The sequence below is a fragment of the Myodes glareolus genome, chromosome 16, assembly GCF_982192425.1.
Source record: "Myodes glareolus chromosome 16, mMyoGla1.1, whole genome shotgun sequence".
Taxonomy (NCBI): Eukaryota; Metazoa; Chordata; class Mammalia; order Rodentia; family Cricetidae; genus Myodes; species Myodes glareolus.
In genome coordinates, this window is record NC_142041.1 from 18968364 (window position 1) to 18986032 (window position 17669).

Sequence of the window (17669 nt, forward strand, 5' to 3'; positions counted from 1 at the left end):
TCCTGTCAGTCCAGAAGAAAGCCGTGTTGTCTGTGGGCCAGATGACTCCTTGTATAACAGTGCTTGTGGCCAAGCCTGATGACCTGAAGGAACTCACACTGGAGGGAGTTTACTGACTCCTGAAAGCTGGCCTCTGACCTCCGTACACACCATGGAAAATAAAAATTAAATTTAAAAGTCACCCATGAAAGACAATAAGCTATAATTAGAGAAAAATTAAAGATCTACGTTTAAGACATCCTGTTGCCCGCTTCTGCTGTGGGAGGTGGATAGAATGGGGCTAAAGAAAGTCATTAGAGGCCCAGCAGTGTGGGTGCAGGCTTTACTCTTAGACAGGGGCAGGCAGATCTCTGAGTTCAAAGCCAGCCTGGTCTGCAGAGTGAGATCCAGGATAGCCAGGACTACACAGAGAAACCCTGTCATAAAAAAACAACAAGAACAAAAGGATACTTTGCATTAAATAAATCATGTTGTAAGAAATCGTTATAGCCTAAATTGTGTAAGCTGACTAAGGTAGAAAACTCTGCTTTGCTATCATTTTAAACAAACCATGGGTTGTCAGACAGACAGTTTGAAGTTTAACCTCTTTATATTCCTATAGCCACGACATATAAATATATACATATTTGCATGCGCTGCATACATTTATTTCTGTTTTTGTTTTTATTTTATTTTTCAAAACAGGGTTTCACTGTGTAGCCTTAGCTGTCCTGGAACTATCTCAGTAGACCAGGCTGGCCTCAAATTCACAGAGATCCATCTTCCTCTGTCTTCCGAGTGCTGGGATTAAAGGAAAGCGTCACCACCACCCGGCTTATGTATACATTTCTTATAGGACTAATTCTTAGATTTAAAAATTAGCAGCTCAGATGGTATACTAACTACATTTTGTCTGATACATTTTGCAGGTTGTTTGAAGATGAGTGTCTGATATTTATTTTAAGTCCTGTCTGTGATCTGGTAACTGAAACACATTTTCTTATTAGATTAGAAAGTATAGTATTCAAGAGACAAAATACTTACCGTCTAGTGACTGAAGATGGCTGCTAGCTAGTCAAGAGCTTGCAAGGCGCAAGTAAAGGTTTAAAAAGCCTGTAGTTTTTTCATAATGTTATCTGAGTCTCTGCCAACAGCAGGCTCTGGGCCAGCCTCAGGATGAAGGAAGCTCACTTCTCTCCCTAAGGGTTCTGCATCCTGCTGGGGTTGCTGGCTCTGAGGAAGAGCAGAGTGTGAGCCCTACCCTGCTTGGGGAGGGGATGGGAAGTAGTCTAGAAAAGTATCGGAGGAATGAGCCCTAAGAAGAGGCTCGGAGATCAAGTTAGAGTTGGAAGAATAGCGGGTGGAGGACTTGCCCATCGAGCCAGATCGATCATTTGAAACATGGGTACCTGAGATCTCAAGTTTGGGGCGTATGTTCAGCAAATAGACAAGACTCCCCCTGTGGTGGGAGACTAGGGATGTAGATCTGCCTTTTCTTCTACTTATCCGTTTAATAGGAATAAAGCATTACCCATGTTTTTTGAGGGGTGTAGGGGACATTTACTCAAGACCTCCAGTGCGGTGATGTCATTGACTTCCTTTGCAGCCCCCATACCCAGCTCCCCAGGCTTTTACAAATATATATGATGTGGCTGCTAACGTTTCCCCCTAGTGGTTACCTCCGAGCTCTGCGCAGGAAGGCTCGCTGGTCTTAGGTTGAGATCCAGATGTTTGTCAATGAGTTTGCTAGAGCAAGAAGCTTATGCTCTATTCCTGTCGCATGGAAGTTGGGTTGGGACAACCAGTTAACAGGACAGATGAGCAAATACATGGTTTAAAAGGCTCTCCGTGAGCTAATGAATCCAACAGGAAATGTGGAGCGGTTTCTGTCGTGGGTTTGGGTAAAGCAGTTACAGCACTTGGTTGGCCTTTCTGGGCGGCAAGAGAAGACTCAGCAGCTCACTGGATGGACAGGCGGGGAACGTAGGGTGTCAACCTAGGCCATTGTCACCTAGGTCTTTACTCTGCTGAAAATAGCCCGTATCAGGGCTGAGTCCCTTCTCCCTGGGTCTCAGTTTCTTTCTCTTTAATGCGAACGCCAGTGAAGATATATTAATGCTTTTTCACTGGGTGCCCTGTAAGAGCATCCCGGCGGTATCTTTTTAAGCACACTCTTGTGAACATCACCGCCTCCGCCCCTCACCTGCCACCCTTGCACGTCCATGGAATTTAGCCCTAAGGAGAGGGTCAGATTAGAAGTGTGGAACTGGAAACTAATGAGGCGCTGGCCCACACGCCTCAGAGCTTATCAGAACTGTTCAGAACTGTTCCCGTGGAAGGTATTTCTAGCGATGTTATCGATGCTTGTTGATGTAGACCACACGGAAGAGGCAAGACTAATTATGACTCCCCCCCACATTGTATCTTAATAGCTCGTTTTGGAGACTTTAATCCTTCCATACACCATCCAGGCTATCTTGCCGACAGCCAGTTCATACCAGATCAAAATGATGACTTTTTAAGCAAGGTGGAGTCGCTCCATGAGCAACACAGGTGCGGGGATGGGGTGGGGGTGGGGGATGGGGTGGGGGTGGGGGGGATGGGGTGGGGGTGGGGGATGGGGTGGGGGTGGGGGAGTGGGGTGGAGGTGGGGGGGATGTTGGAACTCAGATCGGGTATTTACAGATACTGTATCACTTTGTGTGTTTGATGCCCCCTTGGCTCCCTGTGGTTTTCTTTCTTCCTTTCTTTTTTCGAACCTTTAAACTGGGATGGTGGCAAATATATATTTAGCATCCCTTGCGGTTTTGTGAAGCATAAGAATGCAGTAGGAATTGAGGGTGATAGCGGGTACATTCCTCCTTCAAGATGTCGTAGGTGTTGGCGAATTCCTCAAGGCAACGCCCGTTTTCAGTCTGATTGATTGGCCTACAAGCCGATTGAACCACACATACCTTTTAGCCATTTACCTCGTTTAAGAAAACAGGGCATTCCCTCAGGTGTCCTTGAGTGGACAGACTGGAGAGCTTACAGGGTGGGTGGTCCTGGATTCAGACTGCTTTTCCTCCACATAGGGAGTCGCCTAGGGACAAGCTTTGCCTCTCCCCTCTTCCCGCGCCTCATGTGACTCAAAGCTCCTGTGGCCGCTGCTCCGTCCCCATTAAAGGAGGACCACACAGACCCAGGCCAGCTCTCCAGAGGCATCTCATTTCTTGGGAAGGCCATAAAAACAAAGGGCAAGCTACCAGCGTACCTTCTTAGAGGACGCTGCCAGTCCTCTCTCCCGGAATTGCTCCTGGGACAGAAGTCAGCGTCTGAAAATAGCACAGGGTCACTGGTCTTTGAAGCGTGAGGCCACTGTTGAGAGAATAGACAGGCAAAAAGATGAAAGATTACCTACCTATTAATTGAACAACTTGGCGCGATGTAGGCAGGCATTTTGAAAGGCAACAGAGAGTTGTCACTGTCTGAAGACCTCTTTGAGAGCCCATTAAGTGGGGCGTGTTTCTTAGTAAAATCCGAGGGGTCCAGAGGAGGTCAGGGTCCATGGACAAGAAGAAAAACCTGCTTCAGTAGAATTAGGTTAGAGTGCTTTGGGGTACTAGCCCCAAGGCATTTAGTAACCTTTAATAACTATTACAGAAAACTATTGAGTTTTCCAGAAACTTTTAACTTTGAAAAGCTCAAGATAGTGTTCTCCACCTACTGAGTGAGTTTTGCAGTTTCTCTTTTCTCTTGCAGTGGACTAAAGCAGTCCGAAGCAGAATCTTGCTACATCAACATAGCTCGGACCCTTGACTTCTATGGCGTGGAGCTTCATGGAGGCAGAGTATGTATCCTTTTAGCTCAGAAACTATTGTTTATTTCTAATTATGCAAGTTCACTGACTTCCTTGGGGGGAGTTGTTTCTCTCCCATTGTAACAAGTAAGACCTTTGAAAAGCTGGTGGGAGGCTGGAGAGTCGGCTCAGTGTGAAAAGCCCTCGTTCTTGCAGAGGACCTGGATTTGATTCTCAGAGCCCACCGGGAGGCTCACAACCTCCTTGGGAACCAGGCATGCATGTGGTATGCAGGCAAAACGCTCATGCACACAAAATAATAAATAGCACAAATCTAAAAACAATATTTAGAGAGAGAAAGAGAGAGAGATACTTGGAAAGCTTATTGAGTACTTCTTGGTTTATCCAAGTCTTCTCAGTCCTTCAGTCAAAATTGCTTTTTCACACTTCTGAAGGATCAAGGCACGGGAAACTTAGAAGCTTTCAAAGATTGTTTGATATTATGGCTAAATGAGTAAAACCCATTTTCCTGTGTTCTAAATTTTTTAGTAAGCATATAAAATGGTGAGTCTAGGGCCTCAGGCTGTCTCTTGGCTGGTGGAGTGCCTCTCTTGGCATTCATGAGGCCCTGGGTTCGATTCTCAGAGCCATATAAGCTTGGCATGCTGGTGTACATCTGTGATTCCAGCACTCGGGAGGAAGACGCAAGAGGACCCAAAGTTCAAAGTCATCCTCAGCTACGTAGTGAGGCTGAGGCCAACCTGGGCCCCCATCTCATAAAGGGGGGGTGTTAATGATATTTCCATCCTTGCATATTATTGTATTTTGTTCATACTCAACCCATCATCACCCTTCCTTGTCTCTCCTTCCCCCTTCACCATTTTTCCCCCCACAAATGGCCCCCTTTCTACTTTGGTGTGATTTTACAAATCCATTTTAAGTAGCAATTTAATGAACTTTGTAGTTTCTACTACGTCTCAAGTATTACTCAGGTTAGAGCTGGTTACTCAAATACAGTAATGAGTGTACCTCTGTGTATGGTGTATGTAGTGTATGCGTATGCATGCTTGTGTGTGTGCGTATGTGTGTGTATGTATGAGGTGTGGGCATGCTATGGAGGCCAGAGGTTGATGTCCAGGGTCTTCTTAGTTACACCACACCTTCTTCTTTTGAAGCAGCGCCCATCACTGAATCTGACACTCACTGGCTGGTGGCTCACTGAGCTCCAGGGATCCACACCTGACTCTTCTTCTCAGACATGTACATCCATGCCCGGGTACTGGGGATTAGAACTCAGGTCTTCATGCCTGCACAGTGGGTAGTTTGCTGACTGAGCCATCTCCCCAGCCCTACTACTCAAGCTTAATAATTTCTTTAGAAGAAATTATGGTGGCATGATTACGAGATTGGTAAATGTTTTACGTGGGGATTGGTTTAATAGAATAGATGTCATCCAGTAGCACTTTTCTGTGTCCGGGGAGACGATTTCTCCCAATAATTACAATACTTTGGGGATTGTCATGTATGCCCTTTTGCAAGTATTTTTTTCTTTGATAGAATGTTTTGGAAAACCTTCTTCAAGGGCAGAGTAGGGATGACTTTCTACTGCCAGATTTAGTCTTCACCTTCCCCACCCCCGCCTCGCAGTGAGCGAGCATCAGGCTTGCCGCAGCCTTGTTCTTCCCCACGCCATTCTGGCTTTCTTCGATGTGTGATTTTAGCCCGGTGCCTAGCGCGAGGACTCAGAACTTCCTCTGTATCGGCACCATTTTCTTGTCCAGTTTCTGTACCCACCTTTGTTCCTTTGTTGCTCATAAGTGATGGCCCCACCCCAAGAGAAAATGACTTGTTGTACCTGCCATGTGCCGGTTCTCCATCTAAGGCGTCAGGTGCGCAGCCCTGCTCTCAGTTCCTTGGTTATTTTCTCTGCTCTCAGCCTGATAGAAACCTTTCAGGTGCAAAAAGGGAAATGCAGGCTCTCCCGAACCCCCAGCGACATAGGCGACCAGTGGCAGGCCAAAGGTTCACACTCACTTGTGACTGGCTCTACCCTGTGTTTCTAGTTATGCCATCTGATTGGCAGCAGAGACATGTGTGACTCAAGGAAGGAACCCTTGTCCCTTTGAATGTTACTTGTTCGTATTTAGGTGGATTGAAAACAGATTTAATTCTCTGTGTTTTCCTTCTGCTTTTCCTTCTGCCGAACACACAAGCCCTTAGCCAGCGTGGTTACGTTGGAGTCATAAGCAACATTTCTTTCTTGATTTAGAGTCGTGTCCACAGATGTAATTTTTCTTTATTATTTAATAATGGCAAAAGCCTCTTCAGTAATTGAAGTTGAGATTTGTATGGCGTTGTATGGAGAAGAAGCCTGTGTGAGTCTCATGGTGGCTCCCAAATGCTGATGGTTGAAAATTAAAGAGTGTTTTTTCATTTGGTTCTGTGGAGTGAATATTCTTGCCTGGTAACTTCCTAAACGAGGTATCATGACATGCTCTCTGTGTGTGTGTGTGTGTGTGTGTGTGTGTGCGTGCATATGTATGCGTGTGTGTGAGTTCACTTTAGAAGAATTGGGAGCCAAGTGCTTGGCTCTTAAGTGGCTGCTAAGTGGGGCTTTTTCCTGTGTTCAGTGGCATTTCCCCCTCTTGAGTGGATGCATGCTACTATTTATGCAAGCGTGGGTGCTTTAAAGTTAGTGGAGGATGAGCGTGGCTGTAACACACTGTGAACCTGGACTCTTCCTTCCCTCTCCCCACCCCAGGATCTGCACAATTTAGATCTAATGATCGGAATTGCTTCTGCGGGCATTGCAGTGTACCGAAAATACATTTGTACGAGTTTCTACCCTTGGTGAGTGCAAACGCTTGGAATTGTCTGAGTCATGCTTTAAAAGTATGCCGAGTAAAAGCAATGCTGGATCTAATCTGAAACTTTTGATCTCTGAAGAAGTCTAGCCCCACCCCCACCCCACCCAAGTTGTAAACTCTGAACTCAAACTGAAATCAAACCAAACTTGATCCCGGATTTGGCACTTGGGAAAGTAAACTTTGGTTTTCATTAACTTCCCTCTGCCAGTCGTCCTGTGGTTGGGGTAGTTGGTGGATAAATGGCATAGGCAGGTTTTGGAGTTGAGCGATCTTTCCACCCCCTTGTTTGTGTGTGGAATCAGTCCTAGGTTCTGACAGCCCTGAGCCTGCAAGTAATACAAGCCTTATATGTATGTGGGGTTTTCCCCCTCTGCTTACATAGCTGTGGTAAAGTTTAATCTATGAATTAAGTCCACTAAAAGATTTCAAACAATGCATAATAAAGTCAAGCAGTTATCACAGTATACTGTAATGAAAATTATGTGTGTATGGCCTCTCTCTCTTGAAACAGTCAAGGCAGTAGTACTTGCAAATTGTGGCGAACTCCAGGCAATCGAAACCATAGAAAACCAGAGCAGAGGTGGAGAAGGGGAGAAAGGAATTGATTTTTCAAGATGAGTTTGAGTTGACTGTACCAGGCAAGGGAGCTTCTTCAGAGAAATATTATACCTCCCAAATAATGCATTTTTATAAACGACAGCACGAACGTGTGTAGGGCAGGGTGGGGCGGGATGAGGAGAGCAGGTGCTGCAGGCCATGGGAGATAAGAAAGTACTAGCGTGCACAGTAAAGTGGCCACACAGAAACTCAGAGGAAAGGAGATTGGGGTGGCAGAGCGGTGGCACCCCAGATACGTTTAGCTTTACACCTGTTCCTCAGTTTGACCGCCTAGAACGTCACAGAGTCAAAGGCGTTCATCACAGCATTATTTATGACAGTGGGGGAACCCATGAATAAAATTATAGGGGTATTAACTGTGATCGCAGCTGTCGTATTATCCAATGTTGTCTGTATACAAGTCGTGTTACTATGTATTTTCTTTATCCCACTTAAACATTGAGTAAGCTATTCTTATTCCTGGTTTCTTAGCAGAGGAAGCTGTAGGACAAGGAAGTTTGTAAGAACTGTCAGACTCGCGCTGCTCATAGCCGTGCAGTTGAAATTCCCATCGAGTTTGTTGCTCCAGGACCTGTCTTATTCTGCCACTAAAAGTTGTATTTGTGGGGAAGTGCAGGCTAGACACTTAAAGACGTTGGTTTTACAATTGATTTTAAGTACATTTAATTTTCAACAAAACCAGGCCACCATCTTGTTTAGTTTTGCCGTGGAGTCAGTATGACAGGTGATAAGATCTTGAGTCCCTCACTGTCAGCAGGAAACCTCAGCCATGGCTGGGCTAGCTGGGATGTGCAAAGGACCAGGCAGCAGGGCACAGACGGTCCTGATTCTCTCTTTAAGTGCCTCCAGTCCCCCAGTGCCATAGGCCAGAAGCTACCTTAGCCTTGCCTCATCTGTGGCTGGATCTACAAAAGTTCCTTACGCTGGGTCTGGACATCACATTTAAAGTTAGATTTGGATCTCATAAGGAAGCAGAGAGCTTCCGAAAGCAAGTCTGTAGACAGAAGCCTTTGGGGCAGGACGGACAGGGACTCTTGGCACCCCTCCCGTCCTTTAGGGGCTCTCTCGGAAATTCTTGGTGACTCTTCGACTTCAAACCAGCTCCTGTCAAAGCCTGTCTCTGAGGCCAGTGCTATTTCAGTTGCTTAACCTGTGACCAAATAACGGACAGAAGCAGCTTAAGGGGAGCAGAGTTGGCTCACAGTACAGAAGAGCCCAGAGCCTCCAGGAGTGACTCCAAAGAGGGTAGGCTTTGACTGCAGGGATCCGTTCTAGAAAGAAGGTACAGAGTGAGCATATCGCTGGAAACAAGGGAGAACAGAGTGGCCAGTGTAAGGGAGATGGTGGATTAGGCTAGAGCATGCTGTGCCATAGAGAGTGACCTGGACACCAAGAGCCTCCCAGGACACTGGAGTGGAGACTCCTCAGTGTTCTAATGAGAACCACATTCTCTCGCTGCAGGGGTCAAAGGGAGAGGGCTGCGTGCGTCATTTGCTACCTGTCTCCCTCATTAGATTAAATGTTAAGACTGCGGTACCCACTGTCTTGTTCTTTCTGTCCCTGGGACCTGGCACAGGACCTAGTCCATCTAGACACTCAGAACATTGCATCTTTCCTGTGACCGAGGGCAGTAGGGAGCCCACTATTAGGGCCTTCAGCTTGGAAATCACATCTGTATTCTTCAGATTTGCTCCAGAGGAGAACGGCCAATGAGGGAGTCATAAGCATTGAAGCAGAACACTCTGAACCAGGAGGCCTAGCAGGGAACCCCCATATGAAGCCGTTGGCACACAAGCAGTCTGTGCCCAGCAAGACAAGGCTAGTAACTCCAAGATGAAAAGTTTGTTCTCCAGACCCCTGTGAAATATCAATTCCTGTGTGTGCCCTTCAGCACAAACTGTATGAAGGAGACCTGCCCACCCCAGGGTGTAACGTGTACCACAATGGGTGCCTCAGAAGAACTGGACCTAAGAGCTTTCTGGTCCTTACATGACAAGCCTGCAGTCACTCTGAAAATTCACTTATTAAATAGGAGTATCCGCCAGCAGGCTACTTAACCTAGGTGTTCGTTTTTCATCTATAATGCAAGTGTGCTGTGTGCGTGTTGTTGATCCACTGGGGAAGTGTCACACGAGTAAGCTTTTGTTTTACTTACTCAACCTCTCTGTTCTAGAATGTTCTTATCAAGGTCTTGATACAATCCTGGAGAATAATAGAGTCCCTCACTTCCCCCAAACACTGTGTGGATTATAGTGGCTTGTAGTGAATACAATCTATTTAACAGTACTGTTTAGTCTACTTAATGTACTGAGCATCCTGGTGCGTATTTGTAATTCCAACACTAAGGGGTCAGAGAGGGTCATCTCTGAGGTCGTGTAAGCCAGCCTAGCCTCATGTAGTTGGTGAGCTCCAGGTCAAATGAGAGATCCTCTCTCGAAGAATAAGGTAGACAGTACGTGAGGAAGAACACCCTAGGTAGACTTCTGTCCTCCACGTATGCACCCACATAAACACACACACACGCACACACACACACACACACACACACACACCCTGATCTCATTCACCAGTTTTAATGAAAGGTACCAACACTGAGAGTTTATGGTATCATCTAAGAACATGGATGCTTACTATGTCTAAATTATCATAGGACCGCGGTGAGAAAGGCTGTGATGGGTTACCACTCAGCAGATACCCTAGGGTCCAAAATCATAGACTCTGGAGTCTGATCCCCAAGCTCAGAGCCTGGCTCCAGGCAGTGACATCTCTGCACCTCAGCTTGCTCTCCTGGATAAATACTGTTCTGGGGCTGTCGCAAGACCCAATAGAGGCAGTGTTTATAAAGCCCGTGGCAGTGCCCTGCGATGTGAAAATACTTGGTGCCTGGTAGCTTTCATTCTGTATCGTGCACATGGTCACGAAATTCTTTCACACATGGCTGTTAAGTAACAGAGCTGGGGTACAACCCAGGTCTCTCCTCCCTCTGCTCCACACTGCCCTCAGCCGTCTTCCCCCACATAGGCACCAGCTCCTGCAGGGCTGCAGTGCCACAAAGAGACTTACAGCAAAGAGTGCGCATGGCCCGCGCTGCTAGTTATTTAAAAGCTGCCTCGCAATCCAGAGGCCCCATGGAGATCCAGCTCGGTCCGCTCCCTGAGTTCAGCCGAGGCACGCTCCCAGCAGCCCGCGGTCATCAGATCATGGAATAGAGGACCCGTGCAGAAGAGGGGCCAGCCACAGCCCAGCTGAGCCTCCGATGTCTTTGCTTGATTTGCATTTTGTTTTATTTTTTGTGTTATGTGTGCTTTTGTTTTGCTTTGCCTTTTACAGGGTGAACATACTCAAAATTTCTTTCAAAAGAAAAAAGTTCTTCATACACCAGCGGCAAAAGCAGGTGAGTTCTGCCCATGCTTGCTGTGTGCTTGCTGTGTTTGCCGCCTCGTCAAGGCTTCCTCCAGTCCCTCGGGGATGGTTTTCTGGGTCTTAGGAAGGAAAGGCTGTGGCCATAGGTCATCAGACCCTGTGGTCCTCTCCGTGAGTCAGTCTGCCTCTGGTTGGAGAATGAGCTGACTTTAGAGTCAGAGACTCTAGGTCTAGATCCTGCCTCTTCCCCTGGCACCGCCTCTAGCCCATATTACCTTACTTCTTAGATGTTCAAGTAGTATCCACTTCTCAGGGAGCCGTTTGGATTAGCCTGAGCACCTAGCAGAGCCCAGGGCCGCATAGCAGGAAGCGTCCACACAGCCAGTTCCTTTCTTAAGTGTTCCATGGACGATAGCTTGTGCCTGGATCTCACAAGAGGAGTCGGCGGGATCCTAGACAACCCTGTTTGTTTGCTTAGCCACAGCAGAAGTACACTCAGTGAGAAAGCCAGAGCTCCCACAGCCTTGGAGTGAAGGAGCTGGAATTTGAACTGAGGCGCCTGCCCTTTCCACACCACACCCTGTCTTGTTATGCTGCATAGTTGTCGCTGGCTGTCACTGCCTCCATTTCCCAACGTTTCAGAGATGATATGCCCTTAGACTGACCCCACGCAGTGAATGGGGCCTTAGAAATGGGATCCCTAGAGCTCAGAGTACCAAATACCTCGGTTGCCTGACTACCCCTGACTCCCACCCCTAGAGCAAGGAGAGTCAGTGAAGCACTGAAATGCATGTGAAATCAGAAAACCCAAATGCAGGTAGACTGAAGGCAAAGCCAGGGATGGGATTGCTTATTACCTATGACCACTGGAACGGAGAATCCCCAGGCTTCTAATGTCTCTACTGCCTGCATGGTGGAAAAGTATTTCTTCAGGAAAGAGGTTCTCAGAGGCTGAGTTCCCGAGTTTATCAGAAGGTAGGGCCAAGTAAGCTTTCTCTTGAACTAGAAGCAGGTTTGAAACAAGGGTGTCTGTGAAGGATTGCACATGGTGGGGAGGCATGGATTCGGGTCACTTTTATTATCACACCCGCAGAGACAATTCTGCTCCAAAATATTCACGGGACACTGGGGTGTCGGAGGTGTCTGGAGCCTGCTCCTTCCCTTTGTCACATTGTCAGCCGTGCGGGGTACAAGCTTGGCACATTTTAGTCAGCCTGTCCCTTTACAATGAAATCTCCGCGGCTCTTCCTCACAGGCGGAATCCAGGGAACATATCGTGGCCTTCAACATGCTAAATTACCGATCTTGCAAAAACTTGTGGAAATCCTGCGTGGAGCACCATTCCTTCTTCCAGGCAAAGAAGTTACTACCTCAGGAAAAGAGTGTTCTGTCCCAGTACTGGACCCTAGGCTCCAGGAACCCCAAAAAGTGAGTATATTTGAGGAGAACCATCCATGCTAACCTGAAATGTTAATGTGTGCTGCTTGCCCCTGGGTCGTGGACATCCTTGGGCAGAGAGGCAGCTCTGAGGCTGGACCCCAGACTTTAGATCCCTGAGTGACGGCTGAGCATCTGCAGGGGAAGCTGTGCCCTTTATGTGCTCGGGTGCATCTTCTATTCCCAGCGTTAGTTTTTGCCCCCTCAGCCCTGCTGTCGTCTGAGTTCTCAGACAGCTGGAAGTGCAATTGCCCTCCCACCTTGTCCAATAAAGGACATGAGTGCCATCCTGGTGCCAGCATATTAGGCTTTTCACAGCCTGAGGCCACTGAGCCAACCCCTCCCACATGACATTAGCTCATAGGCACCCCATAAAAATGAGAAAGGTTTCAAGAGTCTTGTGACTGCGAACTATATTACCAATAATAGCTACACAATAATAATTGTCATTGACAATTACCTAGTATTTATGAAAGGAACATACTTAATTACATTTAATTCTTGCAATGAACCTGAGTTAAAAGCCACCTACAGGAATGATATTCAAAATATTTAATGATAAGAACAGTAAAATAAATTTACATATATATCATGTACATTATAATTTTCAAAATAATATATATTGAGTCTTTATGTAAAGTGACTGGGGCTTATGTCTGTTTTGTTTATTCTAAGACAGCTTTGTATAGGAGGCGGCAGAAACTGTCATGTTGTTAGAATTTCTAAGTCATTTACTGGTTTTTCAAATTGTGATTGATTGTCGTGAACGTGGCTTTTTCTAAATAAGGCTCAAGTATGAGCTATTATTTGATGTGAAATTGGAGAAGAATGTTCTAGTGGCTTTCCTGTTTCATATTAGGTAACATAATGATTTAGCCAGTGGTAAATTGCCTCCGGTAGGGGTGGTATTATTTCTTATGAACCAAGAGCAAACATATTTTTAAAGTGTTTAGTCCTTATAGCTCTGTTTAGTATTTATATGCATTCAATATTCTGCTAGTGAGTAGGCCATAAGAATAATGTCGTTGAGGTACCTATAGAGCTGCCTCATACCCAGGATGCTACATGGAAACCATGGAAACCGAATCCTCTTCTTGCATGGTGGTCCTCTAGGCAGCCAGAGGCATTGGATGAGAGAAGAACCCAGGAGCGTTGAGCTCAGCCACCAGCAATAGTTCCACGGTCTACAAGGGCTCACCTGGTACTGTTTCCGCGTGCCAGCATTGACAGCCCAGATCGCTGCAGCTGGTGGGGCTGTGCCTCTTTGGTAGGCACTCCCTGGGTCATGCCATCCTGGGGACTTCCCTGGCAGAAGTAAAGCTGAACACTCCAGGCCTGGCATCCCTCACTGTGAGCCTCAGGAACCTAGGCTGTGCAGCTGAAGCAGCGGTAGCCGATTAGTGGTCCCGTGTCTGTGAGAGTCTGGGAATGTGCTCAGAGTGGTGGAATCAGACTCAGGTGCTGCAGCGGGTCAGAGTGACAGACAGATTTGCACAGTCAAGAAGTTCAGGTTGGAGAAACAAAAATATTGGGTTTTGACCACTTAGGCATCAAAATATAATTGGGCTAAGGCACAAGGCATAAGTGCACTAGTTAACTTTTCTGGCATAGCTTCCTTGCTACAATGAGATGACATGGAGCTTGTGGGGGCTCCTTGTTGCCGGTGTGTTGCTTGTGTTACCCCACCCAGATGTTATAATATTACTGCTTATGTGGTCATTAAAAGGAAACTGTTTTCTTCCAAATAAGAATTAACTAGACCTCCTCAGGCGACGGTGGTGCACGCCTTTAATCCCAGCACTCAGGAGGCAGAGGCAGGTGGATCTCTGAGTTTGAGGTCAGCGTGGTCTACAGAGTGAGTTCCAGGACAGCCAGGGTACACAGAGAAACCCTGTCTGGAAAAACCAAGCAAGCAAATAAAGAAAAAGCCAAATTGGCTAGACCTCATTCTCCAGGCAGGTGGGAGCTGGCATAGGAGGGACGGAAAGGGTGCTTTCCAACACTGAGTGAAGCTCAGATTCTCCATGTCTCACTTGAGGTTTAGTTTGCTGCCTTGCCTCCATTCATTATCTGCAGACTTCTCCCTCTTCAGCCTGTGCGGGGTGCTGGGTTCTGGTCATCTTCTGTGACATGGAAAACGCCATTTTGGTGCTGACAGCGACCATAGTCTATTATCTCAAGATTTGTGAGTTAGGAATTTAGGAAGGGCTTACCAATAACTCTTCTGCTCCATTAGACCTGCCCTAATGGGCAGGGATTTTGTGACAGCCGGCTGCTTGCAGCTGGTTTGAATCCTCTACAGAGGGTCACTGGAAGCATGGAAGACAGTTTGGGGTACAAGTTCCTTCCTGGTATCATCTTTCAGTATACTCTTAATTTTGACTCTTAATTTATTTTTTTACATTTACTTATTTATGTGTAGGGGTGGAGTCGGGGGAAACACATGCACGCCACGGTACACATGTGGAGGTCCAAGGACAGCTTCTAGGAGCCAGTTCTACCCTGTGGGTCTCAGGGGTGGCATTGAGTCATCAGGCTTGGTGGCAAGCACTGTGACCCGCGGAACCGCCTGGCCAGCCCTCCTCGCTTCCTTTCATTTCACAGATGAGGAAACCACGGCCCCACCTAGCTCTAGAGTACATCTGTATGTCTGTGCTTTGGACCTTCTGACAGGTTTCGTGAAAGGAGAGTTTGATCATTATTTCCCAGAGACCGTGGACCGGTTTCAAGTTTCTATTAATAACCCGTGACACCTGCTTTAGGGATCTGCCATGTTAAACCCTGGAGTCAGGCTGCCTGCTTCCCTTATTTTAATTTTACATCCTTAATCAGTGGTCACGTGACTTCTGATAGACCTGACCTCAGGGGGAAAGGTCTTCTAGTGATGTTGCAGTTAGCACTTGGATGAGTGTGACGGTGACATTCATTATTATAAACTGGTACCCGGATTCTGCTGTATTTCTTTCTTCTTTTGCTTTTGTCAGTCACTTAGTTTTAGGCCATGAGGAAATATATGGAATATTTAAGACATTAGAACATGGTGTAAAATTGGAAGTGCTAGAATCAGACCTCAAACAGTTTACTAAAGGCAATCTATTTCTCAGGAATTCAGTTTCCTAACTATAAATAAGATTCAGAAATATCCTTCAGATAACACACTCAAAGAATATGACCCGAAACCGTTCTAAGTACGTTCTCGGCTTCTCTGTCAAAGATTTCCCAGTGATTGATGGTCCCTGCGTCTGCTGGCCCAGGCCGGGGAGCGTCTGGAGGGATGGACGGTGCTTTTGTTCATGCCGGTGGGAGGCAGGTGAGGTGGAGCCATTGAAGTCATTGGAGCTGCGGGGGTCTGCGCTACTCTGGCACTCCTTCTAACCTGATAGCTTTGGTTATAGTCTAGAAGCGGCTTAACTATTTAAAGTGGTGGAGACGCAGAAGCATTTTCACCAAAAGACCAGATATAACCTAAAGAAAAACCAGAACAAGAAAGGAAGTCTTTGGAAGTCTGGGGCCAGCGGGATGGTTCAGTAGGTCAAGGCACTTACTGCCAAGCCTGACAACCTGAGTCCGATCCTCAAACCCACATGGTGGAAAGAACAAAGCGGACTCCTGCAAGTTGTTTGCTGACCACCACAAGTACACCTCGGCGCACCCACCCATGGGTGTGCACACACCCACATAAAATAACTTTTAAAATTTTTTTAAAGGGCACTCTGGAAACCGACTGCCTCCCCTCCTCGTAACCTAGCTGGTGTGACCAGGGCTGGTGTCACTGGGTGCTAAGTCGGTGCCTTCAGAGAAGGTGCCTTGGCAGACTGTATTCCATGGATGCTGCACTTGCTTTCTTGTTGGACATGTCAGTGTGTAAAGTGATGCTGCATCTGGTTTTTCAGGTCTTTAAATAACCAATACTGCAAAAAGGTGATCGGAGGGATGGTGTGGAACCCAGCCATGAGGAGGTCCTTATCAGTGGAACGGCTAGAAACCAAGAGCCTGCCTTCTCGGTCCCCACCCATCACCCCCAACTGGTATGTTATCTTTTATGCTGTGCACTGGTTGCAGATACCCTCTCTCTTTTAAAAATACAAAGTCAGCTTTAAACCCTTCAACAGGGATCGCCTACAGTCAGGTTCCCCATGTTTGCAGAAGGAGCCAGTCTCCTGATGCCAAGGCAGACAGACCCTTCCCATACTGAAAAATGCTAAAGTGGCCTTACAATAATAATAATAATAATAATAATAAATTCACCTATTTTGAGGACTCATATTGTGATATTCCAAAACATGTGTAGTATTCAAGTCAATTTTACTGTCATATCTATCAGACAAATAGCATTTTTAAGGTGTTTTTAAACTTAAAAATGTTTCTTAAAATTTTTTTTAAAAAATTTATTAAAATCTCTTCTAGTAGCTGGACATGGTAATAAATACTTGTAAGCTTAACGTTCAGGAGCCTGAGGCAAGAGAATCAAGAGTTCAAGGCCAACTTGGGCTATTTGGACCCAATCTCAGATAGATAGATAGATAGATAGATAGATAAATAGATAAATAGATAAATAGATAGATCTAGATAGATAGATAGATCTTGATAGATAGACAGACAGACAAGTAAATAAATGGGCCTAATTTTACATACATACATCCTTTCTGCTGGCTGTTCTGAAATACTCGATTGATTATTGAGCACCACAGTTACCCTGATGTGCTAGAATATCAGACACTATCCCTCCTATCTAACTACACTCCCGAAGTGCTTCTGTAAAAAAGAAAATCATAAATCGCTGGATGGTGGTGGCGCACACCTTTAATCCCAGCACTTCAGAGGCAGAGGCAGGCAGATCTCTGAGTTCGAGGCCAGCCTGGTCTACAGAGTAAGTTCCAGGACAAACAGAGCTACATGGAGAAACCCTGCCTTGAACAATGGTGATAAATAATAATAATAATAGTAATAAATTGGGGTGAAGCCTGAGGGCATGGCTCAGTGGTGAAGTATACTTACATAGCATGTGCAAGCTCTGATTTCGTTCTACAACCCTGCAAAATAAATAAAAAATAACATTTGGAATCTGAGGCCTGCTGTAATGTCCATCTTAGAATCATAGCCTGTGGTGGCATCTTAAATGCTTTAAGCTCTAAGAAGTTCGTGGTAAAGAACTTAAAAGGACAAAGAATGAAAAGAGAAAAGAAACTCTCAGGGTTCTAAGTTTCCTACAAATGGAATAATGTATGAGTAAGTGTTTTGTTATTTCAGAAAAGGGTCATGTGGAATCTTGTGTTAGTTATTTTAGTGGTCCACAAAGATATCAGCCATTTTTGGAAATATCTCCTAAAAGGTCAAGCACCATCAACAGGAGAGTTGAAGCAAGGAATAATTATACCCTGGCTCCATAGACTTAGCAGTGTGGTTTGCAAGACGGGTGGACCTGAACGTTTCCTAGCTAGGATCGATGGGCTGAAAGGACATGAGGCCTGCCAGGAGAGGACCCTCCACCGGGAGCCATGTGTCCTGGGCAGCGGTGATGGCGATGAAGACCTGTGTGCTGTAAAGCACCAGCTTAATTTATGTGGAAATTTGTCAGGGAGCCAGAGAGAGCCCCAGGTGAGATCGAGGAGAATAGCAAGGTTGGA

General features: G+C 46.2%; 1 protein-coding gene across 7 annotated transcripts in view; it reads left to right on the forward strand.

The window, feature by feature from the left end:
- The window catches only part of Ptpn3 (protein tyrosine phosphatase non-receptor type 3), a 152826-nt gene that overhangs the window by 93552 nt on the left and 41605 nt on the right, over positions 1-17669 (forward strand). For all 7 annotated transcript variants that reach the window (XR_014997273.2, XM_085677121.2, XM_048419870.3 and 4 more), the window contains 6 exons: positions 2412-2532; positions 3721-3808; positions 6519-6607; positions 10573-10636; positions 11861-12033; positions 15936-16070. Coding sequence is in view for 6 of the 7 variants with exons in the window: in XM_085677121.2 (XP_085533247.1) it covers positions 2412-2532; positions 3721-3808; positions 6519-6607; positions 10573-10636; positions 11861-12033; positions 15936-16070 (670 nt within the window). In the remaining variant the exon portion in view is untranslated. The remainder of the gene's footprint in view (positions 1-2411; positions 2533-3720; positions 3809-6518; positions 6608-10572; positions 10637-11860; positions 12034-15935; positions 16071-17669) is intronic.